We start from the raw sequence: 24,478 nt of genomic DNA, 5'->3' as shown, positions 1-24,478 counted from the left end.
ACTCCCTTACTTTATCGAGTATGTTAGCTTAACAAACCTATTTTTTATGAATCCGGCTATCATGACTAACTTAGTAAGATTTTAAATCTTACTAAGGGTCGTTGGGCCTACATAGATTATCAAATTAGTAATCCAGTCTTCTAAATTTTATGGAAAAACTCACATCCAAAAGAATAAAATTCAAAATGACTTATTGTTAAGTATAATCGATAAAAATTAACTTTTTATTTTAATTTTTTTCATATTTCGTAGAATTTTATCCTTTATAACATGTGGCATCAGATCATATTTTTGAATATCACAAATTGATGTGGTTAGGATCCACTCCAAGGTAACTTAAATTATTAGATTAATCCCATCAATTTGAATTTTACAACATGAATCACTTCTACAAGATTTGCTAGGTAACCGGCTTAATAAAGTAAGGTTTGGTGGGTAGCAAATTTCATAAAGTATGCTTCCCTTAGAATTGTCAAGATTCCAAGGGAGTTTTTGTAATAAAAATGCAATAATTTATTATCTAGCAAACCTTGGAGTTCGGATCAATGTTGTAAAATTCAAATTTACGTGATTAATTTGTTACGTAATGTACCTAGGAGTGGTTTCTAACCGCATCATATTGTGGCATCCAAAAACATGATCTAATGCCACATAATTACAGAGGATAAAATTTTAAAAATTTTGAAAAATTATTAGGAAAAAATTAATTAATTTTCATCATTGAATTTTAATTTTAAATTTAGAAGTTCAGTAACTATCCATTTTCAAAACCTACAATCAAATTCAAAAAAGTTTTGTTTTTTGAAATTTTTTTTTTCTTTTCAATCTGAGTTTCTCCATGAAGTCTAGAAGTCTGTGGTGTTTGATTGCTAATTTGATAATCCATGTAAGTCCAATAACCTTTAGTAATATTTGAAATCTTACTAAGTTAGTCGTACTATTCTGATTCATAAAGTAAGGTTTGTTCGGTTAACAAACTTGATAAAATAAGGGAGTTTTTGTAATAAATTTGCAACAAATAGGCCTACCCCGTAGATCTCTCTAAAAATAATTGAAGGCCCTCTCCTGTAAATAACTCGTGGCTGCTCTAAGTTTTTCAGATGGGAATTTATATTGTCATTCCAAATTTACTTATTGCACACCAATAGATTAGGATTGGTGGCACAAAGAAAATCCGGGCACTTTTACTTAGATCCATCGAATCCAAACGAGTTCTTGATGGAAAGGAGTACAAGTTTGATCCTCCTCGAATCAATCTTATTCAAAGTGATATGAACTTCTGGGAATCCAAGGCCGACACCTCATAGGATGCTACAACGACTAAATTGAATGTCACGATAGATCAAATTTGACTAAATCCAAGCAAATTCGACAGCCCTTGATGTCAAATTTACTCCTTTGTTTTTTCACTTAGAGCTTGAATTTGTAGTTCTCTTCGTGTAACCGACAAAGCCGGGTAGGACACCCAAATTTATCAAATAACCCAAATAGGGCCTTTGGTGGATATAAACGCAAAATTTTCAAATTTAATGGCAACATTGAAATTTAAGAGCTTCTACTTTGCCACACCAACTTTTGTGAACGATGTGTGCTAATTCTTTGGTGATTTACATATGAATTGGGGTGGCATTAGCAAAAGTTGGTGTGGTAATATAATCTATCTAAACTCATTAGATTTGGTAAAAAAAAAAAACAAATCTAATTGATTCATAATCATTAGTCAAACTAATTTTTCTTTTGTTTATAGGATAAGAGAATGTTTGAATACCATGGGATTATTAGGCCTAATTGATTGTGCCACAATGCATTTTTAGAAGAATTATATTCAACTTTTTTCTGTTGATGAGAATAGCAAATTACCTTCTTCACAGAGTTACTATTGCTTGATAGTGAATTTTTTTATTAATTTAATTTTTTTTTATTTTTTTATTTTTTTGTGATTGGATCATATTTGCAATAAAAAATTTCGTTGTGATTTACCTTGTGAAAATAATTATTCAAATTACAATTATACCCTCAATACTTGCTACATTAACACAAATGAATTTAGAAAATACTTTTAGTACTTATTACAATAACATGCATATGAATTTACAAAAATACCTCTATGATGAGAGATGTTTTTATAATAAAATTGATAAGGGGTATTTCTATAATTTCAATATGCAAGTAAATGTTATGATGAGATATATTTTTCTAATTCATATGCATGTCATTGCAATAATTATTAAGGGCTATTCTTATCATTTAAAAGTTTCTTCAATGAAGGGTATTTTTGAAATTTTATTATACAATTTAATTTATCTTTGAGGAGGGGTATTTTTATAAATTTATGTGTATATTTTTTGATCAAGCAATTTATAATTTGATTAATTTTCTTGGTGAGGGGTATTTTAGTAAATTTATATATATATAGGTTGGAGTCAAATAATTTGCGGTACTTTTTATGCCGCAAATCATTTGCTGAAATTTCTTGAGAATTTAGGTGATCCATACAAAATTTTTGCAATGGGTAACCAAGCACATATAAAATTGATTTTAGAAAATTATTTACATTTGCAAATGATTTGTAGTATAGCCAAGCAAGGCCTAAATTTTATAATGTGTCCTTCCATCAAAATAGTCCTCATTATGAAAGTATTTTTTTAGGCAGCAATTAATTGCAGGTCACAAGAGAGCTTCTATTGCTACACCAAATTTTGGTAAGAGAACTCTAGTTCATATGAAATCACCAAAGAATTAACATGCATTTGATGCTCTTAGTAAAAGTTGGTGTGGCAATAGAAACTTTCTTTTAAAAATTCTTACTTTTGCTGGTGTAGGGAAAAAGAATCCTCACTCTTCCTCGAGATCTACCAACTCTGATGGTGCTTTCCTGCTCTTTGAAGATCTCATGAGTGTACATGTACTACAGAACCTCTAACACCCAAGTTATAGACTTCAGAACAATTTTGACAGTTTTTTGGATAAAGAGTTTGTGTACCCTTGATTTGATTAAATGTGCCCTGCCCTTTTTTATAGAAAGTGGGATTGAGAATCCCACCTTTTAAGACGTTTCGTATTTCATCTTATCCTAATTAAGCAATCCTCTCTTAATTAGGATTTTTAACCCCTTTTGGAATCCTTCTAATCATAGGAACCCACAAAGTCCAGATCCCTAAAAAATGGGATTCGGGACAATCTGTGATGGCAAACTCTTCAAAGATCTTACAGTTCGGAGTACTTATGCTAGGTCAAATAACACATATACCTATGAACACATGTCTCCACCTTGGGACTTGTAGATTTCACCCTCCATAGTTGGGGTGCAAGGAGGTGAGTTTCAAGCTATTGACACTCACCTCCTTCAATCCTTACAAACCTATTTCTACCTTCAATATCACAAACCACAACAACAACAACAACAACAACAAGACAACCAACAAGTAACAAGAAACCCTATCCCTCATTACCTCTCTCCAACGTCGCATCGACATTCTTGAATCCTCTCTTCACGACCTCTTTGCTTCCCTCACACTTCTCAACAGCCTTAAATCCTGTTTCCGGTCACACCCACCTAAATTGTGAAGCTCTTTAGCATAAAGCCATGGATTAATTTGCTTCTCAAGGAATTCTTCGTGCGATTTTATATTTTGTTTCATCATGTATTCGACTTGGGTATAGAGGATCAAATGTGGGTTTCGCTTGTAGGGAGTGATATGATGATTAGCCGGGAAAATATTAGTTCCAACTTCTTCTTTTTTAATCTTTTATTTCTTTGTGGGTGCAATCATACAAGAGGGAGTGCAAAGGAGATTTTTCAAATGCTAGGACAATCGGTTCTAGGTGGTGTGCAAGTAGTTCTATTTTTTATTATTAATGTAGTAGATTGAATGATCATTATAGAGGATAATAATGATACGTTATCTAGATCGTACACGTGTCAATACCGATTAAGTGGTACCTTGAATGAGCCAATAAATCCCATCCTACCCATCAGCAAGGTAGACCAAGGTAGTGGTGTCTAGCCTAACTGGTAGGGCAGAACAGTGTAGATGGAACCTAGTCTGCTCAGCAGGGTAGGTTTGATCCAAAGATCTGTATAATTTTGGATTACACCGTATTGAATCCTGAGATCTCGGAAGAAATCTCCCAGAAATCCTGGACTCAATCTCAAAGATCCTAATTTCGTTTAGGATTCTTACAATCAGGGGATTCATCGTGATCACATCCCGATCAAGGGAAAAACCTTGATTCGAAGGAAGCATCTATAAATGGATGAATTAATAATAAAAAAAAAGGTTGGAAGTTTTTGCTCCTGACTACTATTTTCTCTGCAATTCTACTTAGGTGTTAGAGGATTATAGGCAAGTACCACACTGGTGCTTACAGGAAGGACAGGGGAACTACTTCAGTTTGGAAGAGAAGAGTCGATCAAGGTATTATCAAATTCTACCTTTACAACCATCATTTAATATGTTAACCTGTCCAAGGATTAGAGATGCCTTCCCAATTTCATGTCAGTTTAATCTGTTGAAGCCCAAGATAACAGACTAGATGATCTACACATTTGATAGTCTATTTTAAGAAGACGGTCTTGGACTACTTCAAAAAAATGATTAGCAAGTTGTTTGGCTGTAAAAACTCAATATATATATATATATATTATGGTTTTAAGCAATAAAATAGGTGCATTTTGGGATTTCGAGAGATTGGAGAAATGCGGAGCTATCAATTCAATGGTTCGTCAATTAATTTGGATATCACCAATTAATTGTGTGAATTAATCAGGCAACCCTTTAGACACTAATTTTTCCCAATTTTAAAAAAATTTGACTGAATTTTGTGACAGTGGACTGAATGATGTAGGGGTGTCAAATTTGAATCCGATTGAATTCGAAAAATCGGATAATGATATCCTCGAATTCAAATAGTTTTAGATATTCGAATCCTTATCAAATACAGATTCGGATACTAACATTTTGAATCCGATAATATCTAATTTGAAATAATATATATTATTTTATTTTATTTATATTTTATATAAATAATATAATATATATTATTTTTTTTCTTTATTTATTATATACATAGTATAATAAATTATAGATTTTTTTTAATAACGAAAAATCAGTTGGATAAGGAAAAATGTGTTTTTTTTTTTTAATATATAAAATTTTCAAATTCTAATCAGATATTATCTGATATCCGATAGGATAATCAGATTTGAATTAGGATTGAGTTTTAGAACATCCGTCGGATTCGGATATCCGATAAAAATTTTGGACCCGGATATTGCTGTATTCGAACTGGTAAGTATCAATTGACAGCCCTAGAAGCATGATACCGCTTCCATTCAGTAAAAGTAACCATCTTTCCGTACCATTGGCAATTACAATTAAAAAAAAATGTTTAAATATCACAAATGCAACTTATTCAGGTAAAATTACCAATACTCAGAAAATTATCTAAAATCAAGGGTCCACTAAACCTTAGGCTAAGACCCAAATCTTCAAACAAGGGAAAATAAGATGAATATGTATTGTAAAACAGATAAATATGATTTCTTACATAGGTTTTCTCTTCTTTTGCAGCTTTTGTTGTTTCCTCCATTTGAGGCAGATCTGGTATGACAACCCGGAGAACACCATTGCGACGCTCCCCCATTGCTTTGCTGACAGGGGATTGCCACTCAACAGTGAAGACACAACAATACTCACAAATTTGCGTGTCGTGGTAATGGTGGTGTTAGTGAGAGAACCGAAGCGGCTGATGGTTAGGAAAATGAAGTTTTGGCCAACTGCCCCACATAGGCAGTAGAGGAAGATGTCCCAAGCTGCCTCCGGATGCTGCCTACAGAACTGGACAGCCTCGAATCCGCTCCCGTGTGGTGAGCTGAACATGTAGATCATGTTGTATATGGTGCCCCATAGATTCATTCCCAACATAATGTCCCAAGCACTTGTCTTTGGATACCTGTACAAAAGGATGTAATTTGGTTGACGATAGTGGGATACATATGCATCTATGATGGATCAATGGATGCACACGCAAGATGGCATTAGTCTGCCAGTGAAAATGTCATTTTAAAAAGAAAATGGAATCGATTTGCATCATAGAAAGACAAATATATATGGTGAGGAGATCATCCTCACACAAAACCAGTCGATTCCAAAACTTCTAACCCATATAGCACGAAATGTTTGGCCCTTGAATGCTTCCCCCTCCTCCCCACACACACATTTAATCATGATTTTGAGTCTGATTTGAAGCATAATTCAAAATAAGAGAGATGTGGGAATATAATTCCACCAAATTTATTACCACACAGAATTGGGATGTGAGGTCAGTTTGTTCTGTGACTGGCCATCACCCACAAAAGTTTGGTGATGAAACATGTGTGCCACATGCATCCAACATGACGAAGATCACCATTTTGGCAAAAAAAAAGCTAGGAAAAATAACACATTTTACTGAAATTCCAACATGTGGGATAAAGAATTTACTCGGGGTGCGATAATAAATGTACATATTTTTCACTCAAAACCAATCAAACCACGATAGGCTTTTTTTTTTGTTTTCTGTTATGGGTTTTCAAACTACGCTAACTGAGAAGATCAACACAGTTATAGCAAATTCAAAATGTTCGGGGTTCCAAGGGTTTCAGAAATACTGAACTCTAGGACTGTCATACCTCGCTGTTATTGAATCCTGAGTGGCATTTGTAAATCCATCAAACGCTAAGTTCAGGAAACATAACCCATACCCAAGAGGGGCATTTGGGTGAGCCAGCTTGTTTATTGTCTTGGAGCTAGTCTGCAATCAACCCAAACATAAATGATAAAAAGTTTCCACGATCCTCAGGTAGAAATAAGAATTGCCCATTTGGTTATCTGAGTTACGTGAAAATCAAGCATTGAGCTTATTCATTGCAACCTGAACACAAACCTAGAGTAGTACTATGGTTTCTACTACTATGATTCGATAGAAACAAAGCCTCACCTTTAAAAGGGCAAATGTTGATACCCCTCCAGCAACAAGAAGAGTGCATACATACTCAGGAATAGTGTATTTAATACCATAAACTATTGCACCCATCAGCATCACTGCATGGAGGTTGAGTATGCATTGGTTAATCATGGAAGCAAAACTCTTACAAAAAATTTATTTAAAATGCAGAAGAATTGTAGCCTCTATAAACCAATTACTATTTTACACAACCCAGAAAAAGATAAAACACACACCAAGCACAGTTTCTCTTGATTTATCAAAAGCCAGTTTGAATACACTTAAAAAAGTAACTTTTTTTTTTCTTTTAAAAGTTGAAAAGCTTGCCTAAGAAACCAAAGGGCTTAGGTTTTTGAAAGTTGGTATCCATGAACTTAGCTCTATTGGAAAAATTGCCATGGAGGTTTGGTTTGGAGCATGATAATCTGTGGAAGAGGTAATTCAAGATAAGTTTAGTAAGAAGAATTGTGGGTGGGAAAGTAATGTTGCTCGATCTTCTTTGGTATATAGGGTGTTTATGTCATTAGGGGATGAATAATCAAACATTGCATTTGATTCAACAACAAGGTTTAAAAACTAACCCAACAACATACAATCACTAAGAAGATTCAACAACTCAAGAAATGAAAATGGTTCATTGATAGAAAACAATCATAATCACTGATATGTAACACCCACTAAATAATAAACATATTATAATGATAAATATTATAATTAGGCAGCATTATATATTTACGAAATAATTTAGCCTAACCTAATTATTTTAGTAACACATAGAAAGTTATTAAGTTGAGACAATAGAATAAAAAAAATTAGCTTAAGTACTATGTACTACTACATGAGCGCCATGTGGCAGCCACATGGACACCACTTGGCTTCCAACTAAGCGACACGTGGACCTAGGATAAGGAATTAATGGGCATTAGGTGTGAACACTCCCGAGCCCACAAAATATTGGACGTCCAAGCACATGCATCCTCACTTGGACATCCATGCACATGCACCCCACCGATTCTGAGATGTGGATTCATTTTCTTCGCGACATAGGTGTTGATGCTCCATTACCTATGCAAATGTATTGTGACAACCAGGCGGCCATCCTTATCGCTAGCAATCTTGTATTTCATGAGTGCACAAAGCACATCGAAGTTGATTGTCACTTTATTTAGGATTTACTCATGCGTAAACTGATTGTCACACCATATGTAAAGTCTAGTGATCAATTGGCTGATTTTCTTACTAAGCCTTTATCTCATGTACTTTTTTCTTCTTTTTGTTCCAAGTTGGGCATCTATGATAGGTATGCTCCAGCTTGTGGGGGAGTGTTAAGAGTTATTTTTTACTTTAAATGTAAATGGGCACCTCATACTTTTATAATATAAATAGAGAAGAGGAAGAGGGGCTGAACTAACTTACATTTGGCCCTCTCTCTCTTCTCCTTCCCTCCTTGTTTCTTCTCTCGTTTTTCTCTTGTGGATTGATTCTTGATCTCTAACTATGGGATTTCTCTTTAAACTCTTACTACCCATACTAAATACAATTATTTTTAATAACCCTAACTACTCATACTTGCTCAAAGCCTAACAAATAATAAAACTAATAATAACTATCTAACCAATTCTCTAGAAAGCTACAAAAGTACATTGAATGTAACACCAAGTTTCCATTCCTTGATGGCCTCAATAATGTGAATCGTAAGGCAAAAAACCTAGTCCACAAGGTGTGGGACCTATATAGTCACCATATTCTTTGACCTATTGAAAAAATCATTATTAAATCGTAACTTTTTTCCCGATTTAATTGCGAATTTTTCCATAAGTTGCGACTTTTACAAATTCTGCGACTAAATTGCAAACTTCATGATTAAATCACAGATTTTGAGATTAAAATCAAGAAAATTGAAAGATGGCCTTGATGCTCAACTAAGAGAAGATGACTTAAATTGTGGTGATTCTCTATCTGTTAATTATGTCAAGCCACTATTATGTGGGGAGAGTCAATGAAGGCATTAATTTATCCTTCTAGGGCACATGTCCATAATACAATACATTGCAATTGCCATTTACCAATTTGCGAAAACGTTAGGTCTAGTCACGATTGAATGTTATAGAAATTTACTAAATTACCATGCCATTGTATAGTTAATGTTAATTAAATATCTCTCAACTGATTGGGCTAGGGCAAAAATAAAAAAGCCCGGGTTATTAAAAAGAAAGGTACTGGGGGGGTTGGGCTTGGGAGTAGTGGGCGGAAAGAAGAGAAGTCGATAGTAAGGGTGGGTCAAGAAAAACTGGTAAAATTAAAGAACAACATATGAGAAGTTCTCAAGGGTGAAGGTTTATGGGAGAGAAGCAATGGGGAAAAGGGCAGATTCGTGCATGGAGGTTCAATCGGGGAAGATAAGATGATGTATGGCTGTATTGGGAGGTCAATATCACAGATCAATCAATGCAAGCATGCTAGAGACAACAATCAAAGGGGATTTAAGATGACAAGGAGGGATATGCTCCCAGTTCCATTTACGATGGTGATGTCAAGGTTATCTTTTGCTTTGTTGAGACTTCGTTGAGCTACTTGAGCCTTAAACCTGGCACGACATCGTTGGGGGTAAATGATCTTGGTTTCTTTCGATTCCCGGTGGAAGGAATAGTCACCTTTCGCTAAGACTTATCTCTTGTCCGTTCTCTTGGTTATAGTCCCAAGTTGGTCAGTTTCCTTCTCTTTTAAAGTTGTGTTTTTACCTTTTCTTAGATTGGGTTGGGTTTTGTCTTCTTGTGGTATGGATGAATGCAGGAAAAATTCTATAAATATGGAAGTCCAATACCTCCTATCAAATTTTGAGGATCTCTAGGAGGAACTGAGTTATAGGGAGGAGTCTTGCGATGCAATCTTTGAGGATTCTAATCATTTAATCCTGTTTGACCTAGGTCTAGCAACCACTTGAGGGAGGTTCAAGAAGTTAGGTAGGAGATAAATGAGTGGAGTTTATGTAGAAATCCAAGCCGCAAATGCTCAAACGATATCCAATGTAGCATCTGATCTGGCAGACGAAATGTGGAGGTTGGAATTGGCGAGGGGGGTGCTAATTTGGCTGGTGTTAGAAGTGACTACTGTAGCAGAGAAGTGTGGGATTTGTGCCCTAACGGCCAGGATCTCACATCTTCGATTTTGAAGGTGAGTTTTGGGGAAGAGGAATTGGAATTCCTTATTAGACCGAATAATAACCAAGCATACTTGGTAGAGCCCTAAGAGGCCTTGGAAGGGCAGAGTGAAGATGAGGGGGAACAATTGCAAGAGGTGGTTGGATTTAAAGATAAGATTTTAGAGGAGGAAGCAGAGTAGTCGGATTGAGTAGCAGTTGATAGAGGTAATTCTAGGGATCTTTTTAAGTTGATTAATGTTAAAAATTCTTTCGTGGAATGTTAGAGGTTTGGGTGATTAGAAAAAGAGATCAACAATAAAGGCTTGTTTATGGTTAAACAAGCCGGATATGGTAGTGTTGCAAAAGACAAAATTACAGGAGTGTAGTGAGACTATAATTAAGGATCTGTGGAAAAGTAACGTTGGGTAGTGTTGTCTACCATCATTAGGGGTGTTGGGAGGTATAATTATTATGTGTCAGAAGAATAAGGTAGAGGTGGAGGACAAGTTACTAGAAGTGTTCTCGTTGTCAATGTCATGCAAACAAGTGACTAGTGATTTTAGTTAGGTTTTCACAGGAGTGTATGGTCCAACAAAGGATAGTGATAGACAACAATTTTGAGATGAGTTGCATGATGTGTCAAGATATTGGGAAAAACCCTGGTGCTTAGGAGGGGATTTCAATGTGGTGAGATTTAGTCATGAAAAATTAGGTGAGACAAGAATCTCAAGAGGTATGCAGGACTTTGGGAAATTTGTGAACATATTTTCTTTGGAAGATCTAACTCTTGAACGAAAGTCTTTTACTTGGTCTAATAATCAAAGGGATCTTAGAATGTCGAGGCTTGACAGAATTTTGGTATATAACAAGTGGGCAGATCATTTCATTAATCTTTCACAGTTTGGTGTTCCTAATCCGATTTCCGATCATACTCCTATAATCTTGGAAGCAGGAGTGACTAGAAATAGACCTAGACTTTTTCGATTCGAAAACATGTAGTTGCTTCATGAAGATTTATGTCTAAAGGTGGATAATTGGTGGAGAGAATTTGTGTTAATGGGAAACCCAGGGGCAATCTTTAGGAGAAAACTCAAAGCACATAAAGAGAAATTGAAAGTATGGAATGGTGAGGTCTTTGGGAGAGTGGAAGAGAAGAAGAAGGTGATCTTGGGGGAGATTGATGTCATTGATAAGAAAGAGGAAAGCCTTATTCTTGATGTAGAGGAGAAGGTAAGAAGAACAAATAAGAGGGCGGAATTTCAAAACATCGCTTTGATGGAAACAAAAAATCTAGAATTAAATCACTTAAAGAGAGGGAAAATAACACAAAATTCTTCCATAAGGTGGCTAGTATGATAAATAGGGCCAATTTCATTAGAAGAGTAATCGTCGAAAAGAGCATTGAGGGGGAAGAGTTGGTAAAGGAGACAGTGATATAGTTTTACGAGGATTTATACAAAGAGAAAAATGAGTGTCGACTGAGACCGAGACCAGATCTTTTGGAGTTTGATGCTATTTCTTTAGCTCAGAAGGTGTGGCTTGAAAGGAAAATTGGGCGAGAAAAAGTTTGGAAAACGATTTTGGAGATGGATAGGAATAAAGTGCTAAGCCCAAATAGGTTCACAATGGCATTCTTTAAAAAATGTTGGGAAACTATCTGCGAGGACCTCTTGAAAGTAGTCGAGGAGTTTCAAGAAAGGAGTTTTCTGGATCTTGGGCTTAATAATTCTTTTGTGACATTAATACCAAAGTATGATGGAGCAATGGATGTAACGGACTTTAGGCTGATAAGCTTGGTGGGGTCAACCTACAAAATCATTTCCAAGATATTGGCTACCCGATTGAGGGAGGTCTTATCGAATATTATTGGGTCTGAACAAGGGGCGTTCATTAAAGGTAGACAGATATTGGTTGGGGTCCTCATTGCAAACAAGTGCATAGATTCAAAACAAAAGAGGGTAAACCGAGTTTGGTAAGTAAATTAGATCTTCAAAAAGCATACGATCATGTTAATTGGAAGTTTCTGAAGTACATCTTAGAGCGGATGGATTTTGGGGGTAGGTGGATTGAGTGGATAATGTTATGTGTGACATCACCTTCCTCTTTGATTCTTATTAATGGAAGTCTAGCGGGTCACTTCAAGAGCTCGCAGGGGTTGAGACAAGGAGACCCATTGTCTCATTTTTTGTTTGTATTGAGGGCGGAAGCATTAGGGAGGATGGTTAAAAGGGCTAGGAGTATTAGTGAGTTGTCAATTTTTCAAGTGGAAAGTGGGGGTGAGCAGGTGTCAATTTTACAATTTGCGGATAATACCTTGATTTTTCTAGATGCATTGGTAGATCAAGTGAGGTTTTTGAGAGGTATTCTTTATTGTTTCCAGGCAATTTCGGGATTAAAGATGAATCTAGGAAACACTAAGTTGTTTGGCGTAGGTGGTGTGCCGGAAATAAAGAGGTGGGCTACAATATTTGAGTGCTCTCAAGCATTATTTTCATCGGTGTATTTAGGGTTGCCATTGGGGGCAGGCTTTAGAAGTAAAGAAGTGTGGGAGCCTATAATGGAGAAGGTGGGAAAGAGATTGAGTTCGTGTAAAGCTAAGTATCTTTCAAAAGGGGGTGAATTAACTTTAATCAAAAGTACCTTATCCACTATACCGGCATACCAATCATCGTTGTTCCTGCTATCTAAGAGTGTCGAGGTTCAATTGGAGAGGTTGATTAGGGATTTTTTTGTGGAATGACTCGGATGGAAAAATAGAAAGTTTTACTTGGTGAAATGGAAAACGATATGCTCGCCAAAAAAGAACGGCGGTTTAGGGATAAAAATATTTAAAATGACAAATGAGGCATTACTAGGTAAATGTCTTTGGAGATTTGGAGAGGAAAAGCTAAGCTTGTGGAGGAAGGTAATTAGATGAAAATATAGGGCGAAATTGCATGGGTGGGATAGTAAGGAAGTGAAATCACCTTATGGGTGTAGTTTATGGAGGGGTATAATGAGTATGTACCCAAAATTCAAAGAATTGGTGGCTTTTAGATAGGGAAGTGGGAGAGAATTCATTTTTGGGAGGATAGTTGGTGTGGTTACTCATCCCTCTTGATACAATTCTCAAGGCTTTATGCATCATCTTTAAAAAAGGAAAAAACGATTGCCAAATTTCTGAGCAATTCCACTAACGAGCGTGCTTGGGATTTGTGTTTTAGAAGGGATTTTAATGATTAGGAAATTCAAGAGTTAACAGAGTTGATCTTCAAGCTTGACCAATCTTTTATTGGAGAGATCAGAGCATGACACGTACGAAGGATAGAAAGTTTTCAGTAAGTTCATTTCGCGAGTCAAGTTCAAACCAAGAAGTTCCTCTTCCCAGGGGGTCCCATTTGGAGTCACAAAGTTCCATCAAAGGTATCTTCCTTTATTTTGTTGGCGGCTTCGGGTAAAATTCTTTCTTTTGATAATCTTATGAGAAGGGGATTTGTGGGTCTAAACGTTTTTTCCATGTATTTAAATAATGGGGAATCGATTTCTCATTTGTTGATTCATTGTCCTTTGGTGAGTAATATTTGGGCTAATTTCTTATATCTACTCAATTGCCCATGGGTGTTTCGTAACTCAGTTTTATCTCTTTTTCAAATCTGGAACCAAAATCCTTTCGTGGGTAAGAAAAGATACTTATGGTCTATTACCCCCTTTGTTGTGTGTTGGGTGGTATGGCAAGAACAAAACAGAAGAGGCTTCAAGGGGAAGGTGACGGGGTTTCAAGATATTATCATGAAGGTACTTGGCCTCATGTTTTTTGGAGCAAAATGGAGGTGAATTTTAAAGGGGTGTTCTTTGATGATTTCGTATTCAGATGGGATGCTATGTGTGATAATTAGTGCTTTGTTTTTTGTTGGTTACTAATATTTCCAATTGTTTGCTTTTGATGTACCTTGGCTGGTTACCTCAACCAGTCCTTCTTTAAATACAATTGATCTACCAATCAAAAAAAATATCTCTCGAAATAATAGAACTTCTCTTTCATGTTTAACATGATTCTTTTTTTTTTAAATTGAATGGTGTGGGTGGGTGGGAAGGGGGGACTTCAAACTATTGCTAACGAAGGCCATATATAATCAATCATTAGTCCAAATGTCACAAAACATCACCAGAAAAACAAATTCAGTCAGAATAAAATGTAATTAATAATTTGATCAATTCAAACCAAAACTATATACTAGAGAGCTCCTATGTTTGTGCACATAAAAATCTCACCTGGAATCATTTTTGAGGATTTTGCCAGGACCTGCATGTAACAAGAACAATATGAGCATGAGAAAAACAATTCTTTTTTTCTTATTTATTGTGTAATTCAGAATTAAAAATATTTATAACAATATATTATGTGATATTTAATGACCCTAAGGAATTCAGGGGCGGAGCCAGGATTTTGCCCATGTGGGGGAAACTAAGAGTGGAAAAAAAATGGGAGCAATAACGGCGGATTTTTTTTATCCGTGGCAAGTGCTCATAAATCCATAGACTTCAAAAATTCTTGTGGGGGCAAGTGCCCCTGCTAAGATATCACGATACGACCAGAAAGATTCAGGAAGAATAAGAAAGCTAATCATATGAAGGGCCAGAGTAAGTAATATTTTCCAATCTGCAACCATCATTCATCTAAGGAGATCATCAAGTTCTATTATTCCTCTTCTTCAATAATCATTGGTAATAACGTGGCATTTGTTCAGTTTCTTTTGGCATAGCAACATGTATTAAGTATTAACACAAATAAATGTGGTGACACGTCCTGACACTCATCATTACATGTCCAAGAGTGCCAAACTTTATTTCACCGACTTCCATGAAAGAAAGAAATAAATTCTGAACAAAAGCTGGTTTGGACCATTCTCTATGCACTACTTTAAGTTGTTATACACAACTAGTGTATTGAAAAATATGCATCGATGTACAGGAGGCTTACATCTCAAGGCAAGCGGAGGTCTTGCCCTCAAGGCTTGACTCCTCAACTGGTAAGGCCAGAGGCTTGAGAAATGAGGCATTGGCAAGGCTTAAGCCTTTATTCTGCAAGCACATATAAAGACCCAACATTTCCCTTGTACTATAATGGGATCAAGTTCACCATTGTATACTCAGATGACCCACGATCATACATACCCAAACAAAATAATTATTTTCCATGCCAACAAAGTTATTAAAAAACACAACAACAAAAATGTCATGATAAAGATCAAAGTGGGACCATTGCAACATAACTAAAAGGCAAGCTCCAGGGACATAGGGTACTTAAACAAGCGTTGAACTAAAGAGGTTAGCAAATGGATGGGCCTACAAAAAATGATGAACCAATTGTATAGGGTTAGACAACCACAGTAGCAATTATGCCTCGGCAAGGAATTCCCAGCTGTAAGAGACAATCTAATCTCAATTACACCTCGTGGACTTGGTAGAAAAATGATTCTCGTTTCTTCGTATATGGAAGTTTATAAGGCACTAATTATTACTTGTTATGAAAAGCTTATACCACTGTTCGTGACAATTAATTCTACAAGCCACAAACAATTTATCTCATTACACTTGGTTTTACTCCCTGATTAGATGCTGACCTTTAACTTGGAAATTTTATACAAAGTCAAACCTCCCACACCAACTATCATCCAGAAAATATGTCCCCCATTCACCACACCATAACCCATATTTTTGCAAACTAGACCTAGACCTTCCAATGAATCTTCTAAAACCCTAAATCCTCTATTTGTGGAAACATCTCCATCTCCACCACTAAAGTTCATGATAAAAAGTTCAATTGTATTGCATTTAAATATTTCATAGAACTCCAAAAAACTCGTCAATTTCATCAAGAAAAAAAGAGCATATTTGAATTGATTGGTGCAGAAAGCATGCCTGGGCTGGGTAACTGATGTACTTTAAAGCCTCAATTCCCATTGCTGGGCCAATTGTGTTTGTGATGCCAGCACTCCAATAACTCCACCATGGAGCACCATGACTGCTACTTCTTGACCAGAGCTTCAGCACTGTTCAATAGGGGGGAAAAGAGACATGAAATGTAGACTCGAATGGTAGGATAAGTACAAACAAATGAAATTTACAAGGAAAGAAAACTTACTTATAAATGACCATATCAAACAAACAACATTTTGGGCAAGGTTCAAAAATGAAAGATGTTCGAACCGTTTACCATCTGGGCCAAATCGCTTGGTGGATCTGAAATGAGGACAAGGTCATAATCAAAATGCTGCCAAACATCTTATAGAAATTACTTCTTAGTCAATTGGGTCAAAATTCAGAAATTGGAGAAAAGGAAGCAGTGCACCAGTTATTACAAGTTACAACTCTAGAACTTTATTGTTTCTATGGTAATTTTATTGTTTCTATGGTAAGTTGGGATCAAACATGTGTCCTCACGAGTGTTGTATAGATTACAGACATCAACCAATTGAGCTATGGGTTTGAACCCACTCTTCTACATGATCTACCATGAAATGCAACCAACAATTTGAAATTCTTAAAATACAATGTAGGTGTGGGCATAAAAAGCCAATTGAGCTATGGGCATCAACCAATTGGTCCAAAAGAGTTAGAGTTGCCTCCCTTGACCTTTTGAACTCAACAAGTTGTGACCATAAATGACTAGATTAACCCTCCATTATAGGTTTTATTTAAAACCAAACTCCCAATATTGTGTCATTTAAAGGGTTAATTTCACAATTCATATAAAATTTTGTGAAAGTCAAAAACTCAAGGAAGCAAATTTATTTTTTTATGATCCGGGGCAGCATGCTAATATACCATAAAATGAAAAAGAGGTAAAGTCCAAAAAAATGTAGTTCTACCATGGTTTAAAATCTCGTTTCATTTTGACATTTTGGCTTTCTCAAAAACCAAAACATTGTCAAGACAATACTAAAACATTTGATACATTCCGACACATTAAATAGATTCAAATTAAATGAGGTTTTATGACAAGCACTTATTAACTTATGCAGCGTTCTACCGATCAAAAAAAAAAAAACTTATGCAGCGTTCTACTTGAACTCTCCATTTGTACACTATGCACCGACTTACTCTTTGCACCTCCCTAAAATCCCTCCAATCTCAACACACCCGCCACCCTAATAACCTCATTTTTACTCTTTGCACCCACACTCATATCAAACTCATTCGTTCTTCCTATTTGTCTTCTCTCTATCTCTATCTCCCCCCACTATTCTTCTCCGCCTCTCTCTCCCTCTCTCTCTCTCTTTCTTCTTATTTGCATCTACGAAGGTTTCAACAAGGATTTTGTGATACAATAAGCAATACCCTTGGAACTTGCAAAGTCGGTTATAAATAAATCATGAAAACCTCAACTCTTGATCTAATGGTTATTAGGAAATCTCGACAACTAAAAAAAAAAAAGCAAAATAAAGATTCATTCGATAAGTCAATACTGCAACAGAGATTTGATGGATTCCTACCGAACCAATTCAGAAAGATTCTGTAGGTAACTTAGTGTGTCAGATTCGGTAGGATCCTACACAAGTCACAATGAAATTTTTTTGTAGCTTCCTACCAAACAAAAAATTGACTTTTTAAAGTGGGTGTAGAAAGTTTTTTTGTTAGGGTCAATTTGATCATTTCACCTCTATTTTCCATTTAAGTGGTAGAATACCCTGAATGGATTGCTAATGTCGTCCCAGTACCGAAAAAGGATGGGAAAGTTAGAATGTGTGTGGATTTCAGAGACCTAAACAAAGCAAGCCCAAAGGATAGTTTCCCTTTACCACACATAGATGTTCTAGTAGACAGTACAGCAGGACACGCGTTGTTGTCCTTCATGGATGGATTTTCAGGGTACAATCAGATAAAAATGGACCCTCGAGATATGCAAAAAACTTCATTCATCACACAGTGGGGGACCTTCTGCTACAAGGTCATGCCTTTTGGTTTGAACTTTGAACACAATTTGATAACCTCAGCTTTGAAGTGCGACCCGTTATCGGAGATCAACTCTGAAGGTACCCCGTATCGACTGATGATGTTCGTTTGAATAAACTTTGCAACTCGAGACGCAGTGAGGACAACATAAGAGGCAGCTTCGACCCATTTGGTAAAATAATCGATGGCAACTAGAATGTATTCGTGCCCGTTTGATGCCTTAGGCGAGTAGAGCACAAATGGTGTGTGCAAGTAGAACGCCCCTTAACTTATGGTGTGATCTTATAATAAAATCAGTTGTGGTGTTTGTTCATAATATAATAATGTGCTAATATCACAGTCAATAAATCATAACTATTTTTTTAATGATCTAAACATTTATTTTCTAAATAGAAATATGAACTTTGAATGAGCATCTTCAAATCCATGATATTTTATTCATAAAAAGATACACAAATATATTGATATATAAACTTAAACCGAATTTTTAAAAAGTTTATTTTATCCGAGTTGACTCGAGCGAGTCAACTCAATAAATGTTGGGAGACTTTTTCAAAATTTCCACAATTCACATCTATGGATCCCCAAAATCATCTCAATTTCAAGCCCTAACTTTCTCGAAACAAAATACATCGATTACTAAATCGAAATCGAAATCTAAATCTCCACAACAAAATACGATCTGTAAGAGAGTTGGGGTCACAAGAAATCCCAAAGACAAAAAAGCGAAGAAATTCAACAAGAAAGCAAAGATTATTAGAGCTCTGAAACTCACACAGTTTCCTGAAGAACTCCTTGTGTTATATAAGCTGACCATATCCCAGCGACGCAGAAGGCCAACACTAGAACTCGGCCGAGTCCGATTCTGTGACTCGCCATTCTGGTGGATATCTCGCCCTGGTTTTAAGGATCTGGAGAGATGAGCAAATCTCAAGTGGAATCCTCAGCGAGTTTTCAGGCAAAAAATTGCAGAAGTGAGAAGAGGAAAATTCTACAGAATGTAATGACGCAAATATTCCCCATAGGGATGGTTTTACTACTTATAGTTATGGCGCGAAGATCCTTTGAGTTTCCACGTGGCTTTATTTGATTGGTGTATGATATAAGTCTGCGTTCCTATTGGTTGTTATGACGCATACACTCGACTAGTACTAACGTCTTGGCACGTTGAATGTTCTTCATCAAACAGACCGTTGAGATGTTAAGTATTCCTATGAAAATTTGCATCTCTAGAAAAAATTTCACTCATCCCTAAAAGAACAAGGGGTGTAAATGGAAGGTCGAAAATTCAAATCCGACTTGAATTCGAATTCAAAAAATTGGATGTTATACGAAATTTTTGGATATCAGATTCGAATTTGAATAGTTTTATATACATTCGAATCCTTACTTGATATGGATTCGAATATTAACATTTCGAATCTGATAATATCCGATTCGAAATAATGTATAATATATATTATTTGATTTGATTTATTTATTATATACATAGTATAATATATAATAGATTTTTTAAATAATAAAAAATCAATTGGATAAGGAAAAATTATGTTTTTTTTTTAATATACAAATTATTCGAATTCTAATAGGATATTATCTGATATTCGCTAGGATAATCAGATTCGAATTCAGATAGGTCTTAGAACATTCGTCGGGTTCGAATTTAAATTCGAATATCAAATAAAATCTTTAGATTTCGATTTGGATATTGTTGTATCTGAACCGATAAGGGTTTGTTGGCAACCCTAAGAAGAACAGTACTAATGTTTACGAAATTTGTTTTTTCCTCTTATTTCAACCGTATGTTTGATGGAAAGCATTCAACCATGAGTTGAGGTTAAAAAATCCTTATATAATTTTGGAGTGGGAAATTATATCGACACACCATAAACTCTAAAGCTTTGTTTGGATTGAAAGAAGTGGAGAGAAGAGAAACTCATTAAGAGAAGGAAAGAGACGAGAGGATAAGAGAAACTTAATTTCCCTCCACCATGTTAGGATTGACAAGAGAGAACTTAGGACAACTTTAGAATTTTAAAATATCTTAAAATAGATTTAAGGGCAGAGTTGGCATTATTTTTCGGTAGATACCTGAAAATTGAACAAAATAAAGTTTGACCGAGGCTTGTATTGAACACAATATCCTTAAGACAATTTTGTTCCCGCAACTTGGTACCCACGGATCAATGAACAATTATCTCTCAAGATACAACGATCACACATGTAGAGACAGCACTACAATCTACACGTCTAGCAAACCGAGCACTAAGTGACAAGGTGTCTCTTGGAAAAAAAAAAAAGGTTCTAAGAGACATAATGTCTATTGGAAAAGGAAAGGTGTGTCTTAAGAGACACCAAAAACCAAAGGAAGTGTCCTAACTGGCACCCATAAAAATCAAGAGGTGTCCTAACTTGACAGTGATAAGAATTAAGGAGTGTGTTCCTTCAAAAGAAAATTTGGATTTAAGCCCAAGCCCAATATGAAAATTGGCAAAAGGGCCCTTCTTGAGTCCATGAACCCCTTGTGCGCGTGTGTGGGCTTATCCAAGTCTCTCTCTCACATTCACTTAAGTGATATGAGAAGTTCTATATAAGAACTAGATAATTTTCTTATTCCTATCCAATGTGAGACTAAAGAGTTTCAGTAATAAATTTAATAGTTCTACAATCCACATACAACAAATCGTGGCTAGTAAAGGTTCTTTGGAATCAATTTATCATTCACCCAAAAGTAATTTTTGACAACTAAATACATGAAATTATTCTCTTCAATGAGAAGAATAAGTTTTCAAGTGGTCCCGCCTCAAATAAATTGTAGAACCCACTTAAATGGTAACTCGAATAAACTCACTCGGTCACAAAAATCTGGAAAAAACAAATTTTTTCCAACATGTATTATAAATATTTTAAAAGGATTTCTCTCCACTTTTGGAGAGAAAGAAAACTCACATTTTTTTTCTTTTCAATTTTTTTCTATTCTTTTCCAACTTAACAATCCAAGCAGGAGAAATGCAAAGAAGTTCATTTATTTTCTCTTCTTTTTTCTCCATTTCTCTCAATCCAAACACAGTATAAGGGTTTAAAAAAAAAAAAAACTTTTTTCAAAGGCACTCCTCATTGAACTCTCTCTCTCTCTCTCTTTATTATCTTCTTCTTTAACTTCCTCTTCTTCTTCTCCTCCGATCTCTCTCCCTCTATTGTTCTTCTTCTTCGTCCCCTCCTCCTTCTCTTAATGATTCTCCTCCTCATCTACTTTCTCTCCCTATCTATGTTTTTTTCTTCTTCTCCTCCTCCTCCTCCTCCTCTTCCCTTTCCTTTGATCATCCTCTTCCTCCCCCGATCTCTTTCCTTATGTTGTTGTTCTCCTCCTCCTCCCTTTCCTCTGATCGTCTTCGTCTTCCCTCTCCTCTGATTCTCCTCCTTGCTTGAGTCATCAGAATCATTGGAGGGTGAAAGGAGTGCCCTTTCACATAGAGTGCCCACAAAAAAAAATCGATTTTGAAAGGGCCTTAGAATTTCATGGCGTGTTAGTATAATTTCTCTTTCGGAATTGCACACCTCCAATTTAAATGACACAGAGGAGTTATCCAAAGTTCAAATTTGAAATGACTAGCCCACTTCAAATTTTTGAAGGAACCCTCTTCGTAATATGATATGTGGATTTTTGTATTTAATTCACTTCCTTACTTTTTCATCAATATTTGGGATACCTCCTAGAAAACACTGTGTAATCCAAGGAAGAAGGTTTCTTCAAAATTTTGAAGCAACTTTCTGCTTTAAAGTTTTTTTTCAAATCATCCCAATCTGACAATCATGAATCATTCATCACATTTACTCATCTAATATTTGAAAAAGGACTAACTAGTTGCAAATCAACTAATCCCAATTGCAGTCCATCACTTAAAAAATTCCACTTGCACTCCACTAGTATGATTGCACTTCTTTTTTCTTGTTCTTCTTGAAAATCAAAGAGGAATCCCAACACCAAAGCTTCATGAATTCTAGATTCAACATTCAAAGCTTCATGATCTTCGTATAATGAAAACTCTATAGGAAATCGTATTAATAATGGTCTTGATATAAAATTTGCAGGAACACTTGATTATTGATTGATCCTTTATCTTCACCTTTGGTGTAAAATTTTCTCTCTTTTTTTTATAAAGATTCTATTGCCACACCATTATTTCTCACACTCCCCAGCTCATATGTAAATCACCAAAGAATTAGTACACATCTTAGGTAAATCACCAAAGAATTAGTACACATCTTAGGTGGCGTTAGCAAAAGTTGGTGAGGCAATAGAAGCTCTCTTTCTAACCTCCAGATTCCATCTTCCCTAAAATAATAACCAATTCAATGTTATCAAGAAGAAAAATTAAGTCTTTTCACTATCAACACTCAAACTTCAAGGTTGCAACTGGGACAAGTTTACAATGTGCTTTAGAAGCTTAACAATTTTCTTAGAAAATTTCAGCTTACAGAAAATATAAAAATAAAAATAAAAAATTATATCGAGCTTCCAACGTTCAAATCTCCGTAGAAGGTAAACTCACAAAGACCTTCTCAAGAAACCTAGAAGGTGGCATATGCAAATGCAAATGCACATGTATTTGAAGGGCTTATTTGTAATTTAAAATATCAATTAAAGGGTGATTTTGGAGATGACATAGTAATGTATTATTATTATTATTTTGAAAACTAACCAACATGATTTTAGTTATGTGTGATTTCAATTTTCCTTAATTTTTTTTTTACCAAAATGACCCTGATAATATTAAGTGTAAATGTTAATGTGTAGACATTTTCGGAATCCAAGTTTTGGTGTGGAATTACTTCTACTCTGTCTTCTCTCATTATGTATTAAAAGATTATTCAAGCCACAACTTCAGTGTGTTGAGCTGCAAGAGGGGTTTTATTTTGAGTGATGTTAGGGTGACATTGGGATTTACTACAATCCTCGCATTTTTGACATGGAGGTGTGTACATAATCGTAGATGTTTTTTACTTGTATTTAGAGAAAACACATCAACGCAATGAGAATCACAGTGAAAAACAAAATCCTCTAGGATTTCCTTATTATTTTTTGATAATTAGGTATCCCTGTAGATAACAGATCGGGCTCATATCTAAGCTTTTGCCCAGTCCATAGACCATGGTTTTGTCCAAAGACTAGTCCCAGGCAAGTGCAATACCTGAACATAACACTCACCAGGGTCCCCCCCCTCGAGGAGTTAAAATTACCATATATCAACGTCGTCATCAATGAAATTATTTAATATCTAATTTTGGGTATGCTGAAGGGGTTGATGGGCCAAATTAGTGGGCCACAAGGCATTATTAGGGGATTTACTCACATCAAATTCTTTCTACCCTTACTTACTCACATGTGCATTTATTACTGAATTTGAGTTTGATGCTACGGCTTCTTAATTTCAAATGACTTGTATCACATTTTTTCAGGCCCCATTGATTCATTAACATTCGAAAATTCTTTCTCGTCTTACCAAACCACATGCACAATTATGACTGAGTTAGAGTTAGAGTTTGATGTGAGGACTTCTTTCAAGTATCACATTTTTTCAGGCTCATTGATTCATTAATATTCGACGTCGATAGGGTTGACGTCAATGGATTGGACGGTGGTCAATTTGATAATGATCAAATCGAACTCGAAAACAATCTAATAAGAATCGGATTGGGTTTTTATCTGGTCTCGATATTGAGATCCAAATCCAATCTGATATGGTAATTGGATCGAGTCTATATTGTAATAAATCTGATTTGATATATTATAATGAGACAGAGAAGTGCAGTTTGACGTCAAAACGTGGAATCCCACGAATGCCCCACTTTTACATATAAACTTAATACTATCATAATTATTTTTGTCAAAAATCAATAAAATTACAATACCACAATGTCTCTTTTTCTTTATGTTATCTTTAAAATCTACTAAGTTAATATTTTATAGATTGCAAAAAAGCCCTTATAATTCAATATGATACCTTAGCACATACTACCTACTAATATATTTAAATAAAATATATTATATCATATGCACACTTTCTCACATTTCATCGGATCGGGCCTTATCAGATTGGGACTTGGTTGATCTCGAACTAATCCAATAGATTATCAAATTGGATTTGATCTTTACTGGTTAACCAATGCACAAAAGACTACTTTTGTGAGTTACAGTTATTAGATTTGAGTAGCTAAAAAATTAATCATACTCAATAAGTAGAAACCGAAAATGGAAAATCTTCAAATATCTATTAGATAAAGTAGGGGTGCAACTTGGTCTGGTTCAAACCAAGAACTGAGTCTGGAATAAGTTGCGGTTCGATTCCGGAGATGAAGAACTGATCAATTTGATTCGGTTCTTAGATCAAGTTTCTATAGAACTGAACCCCT

The 24,478-nt window shown here is 35.5% G+C and overlaps 1 protein-coding gene across 1 annotated transcript; it reads right to left on the bottom strand.

Moving 5' to 3' along the window:
• Window positions 1–5,334: 5,334 nt before the first annotated feature.
• On the bottom strand, window positions 5,335–19,089 carry LOC147405754 (UDP-galactose/UDP-glucose transporter 3-like). The gene is made up of 7 exons (XM_086433599.1): window positions 18,840–19,089; window positions 16,254–16,351; window positions 16,031–16,161; window positions 14,381–14,411; window positions 6,982–7,085; window positions 6,674–6,795; window positions 5,335–5,955 (listed from the first exon to the last, which is right to left on the bottom strand). The coding sequence occupies exons 1-7, from the start codon at window positions 18,941–18,943 to the stop codon at window positions 5,547–5,549; spliced, it is 999 nt and encodes a 332-aa protein (XP_086289725.1). The 5' UTR covers window positions 18,944–19,089; the 3' UTR covers window positions 5,335–5,546.
• Between the last annotated feature and the right edge of the window lie 5,389 nt (window positions 19,090–24,478).

Source organism: Akebia trifoliata, chromosome 3, assembly GCF_017979445.1.
Source record: "Akebia trifoliata isolate Shusen 1 chromosome 3, ASM1797944v1, whole genome shotgun sequence".
Classification (NCBI taxonomy): Eukaryota; Viridiplantae; Streptophyta; class Magnoliopsida; order Ranunculales; family Lardizabalaceae; genus Akebia; species Akebia trifoliata.
This window is presented reverse-complemented; position numbering and strand designations above follow the sequence as displayed.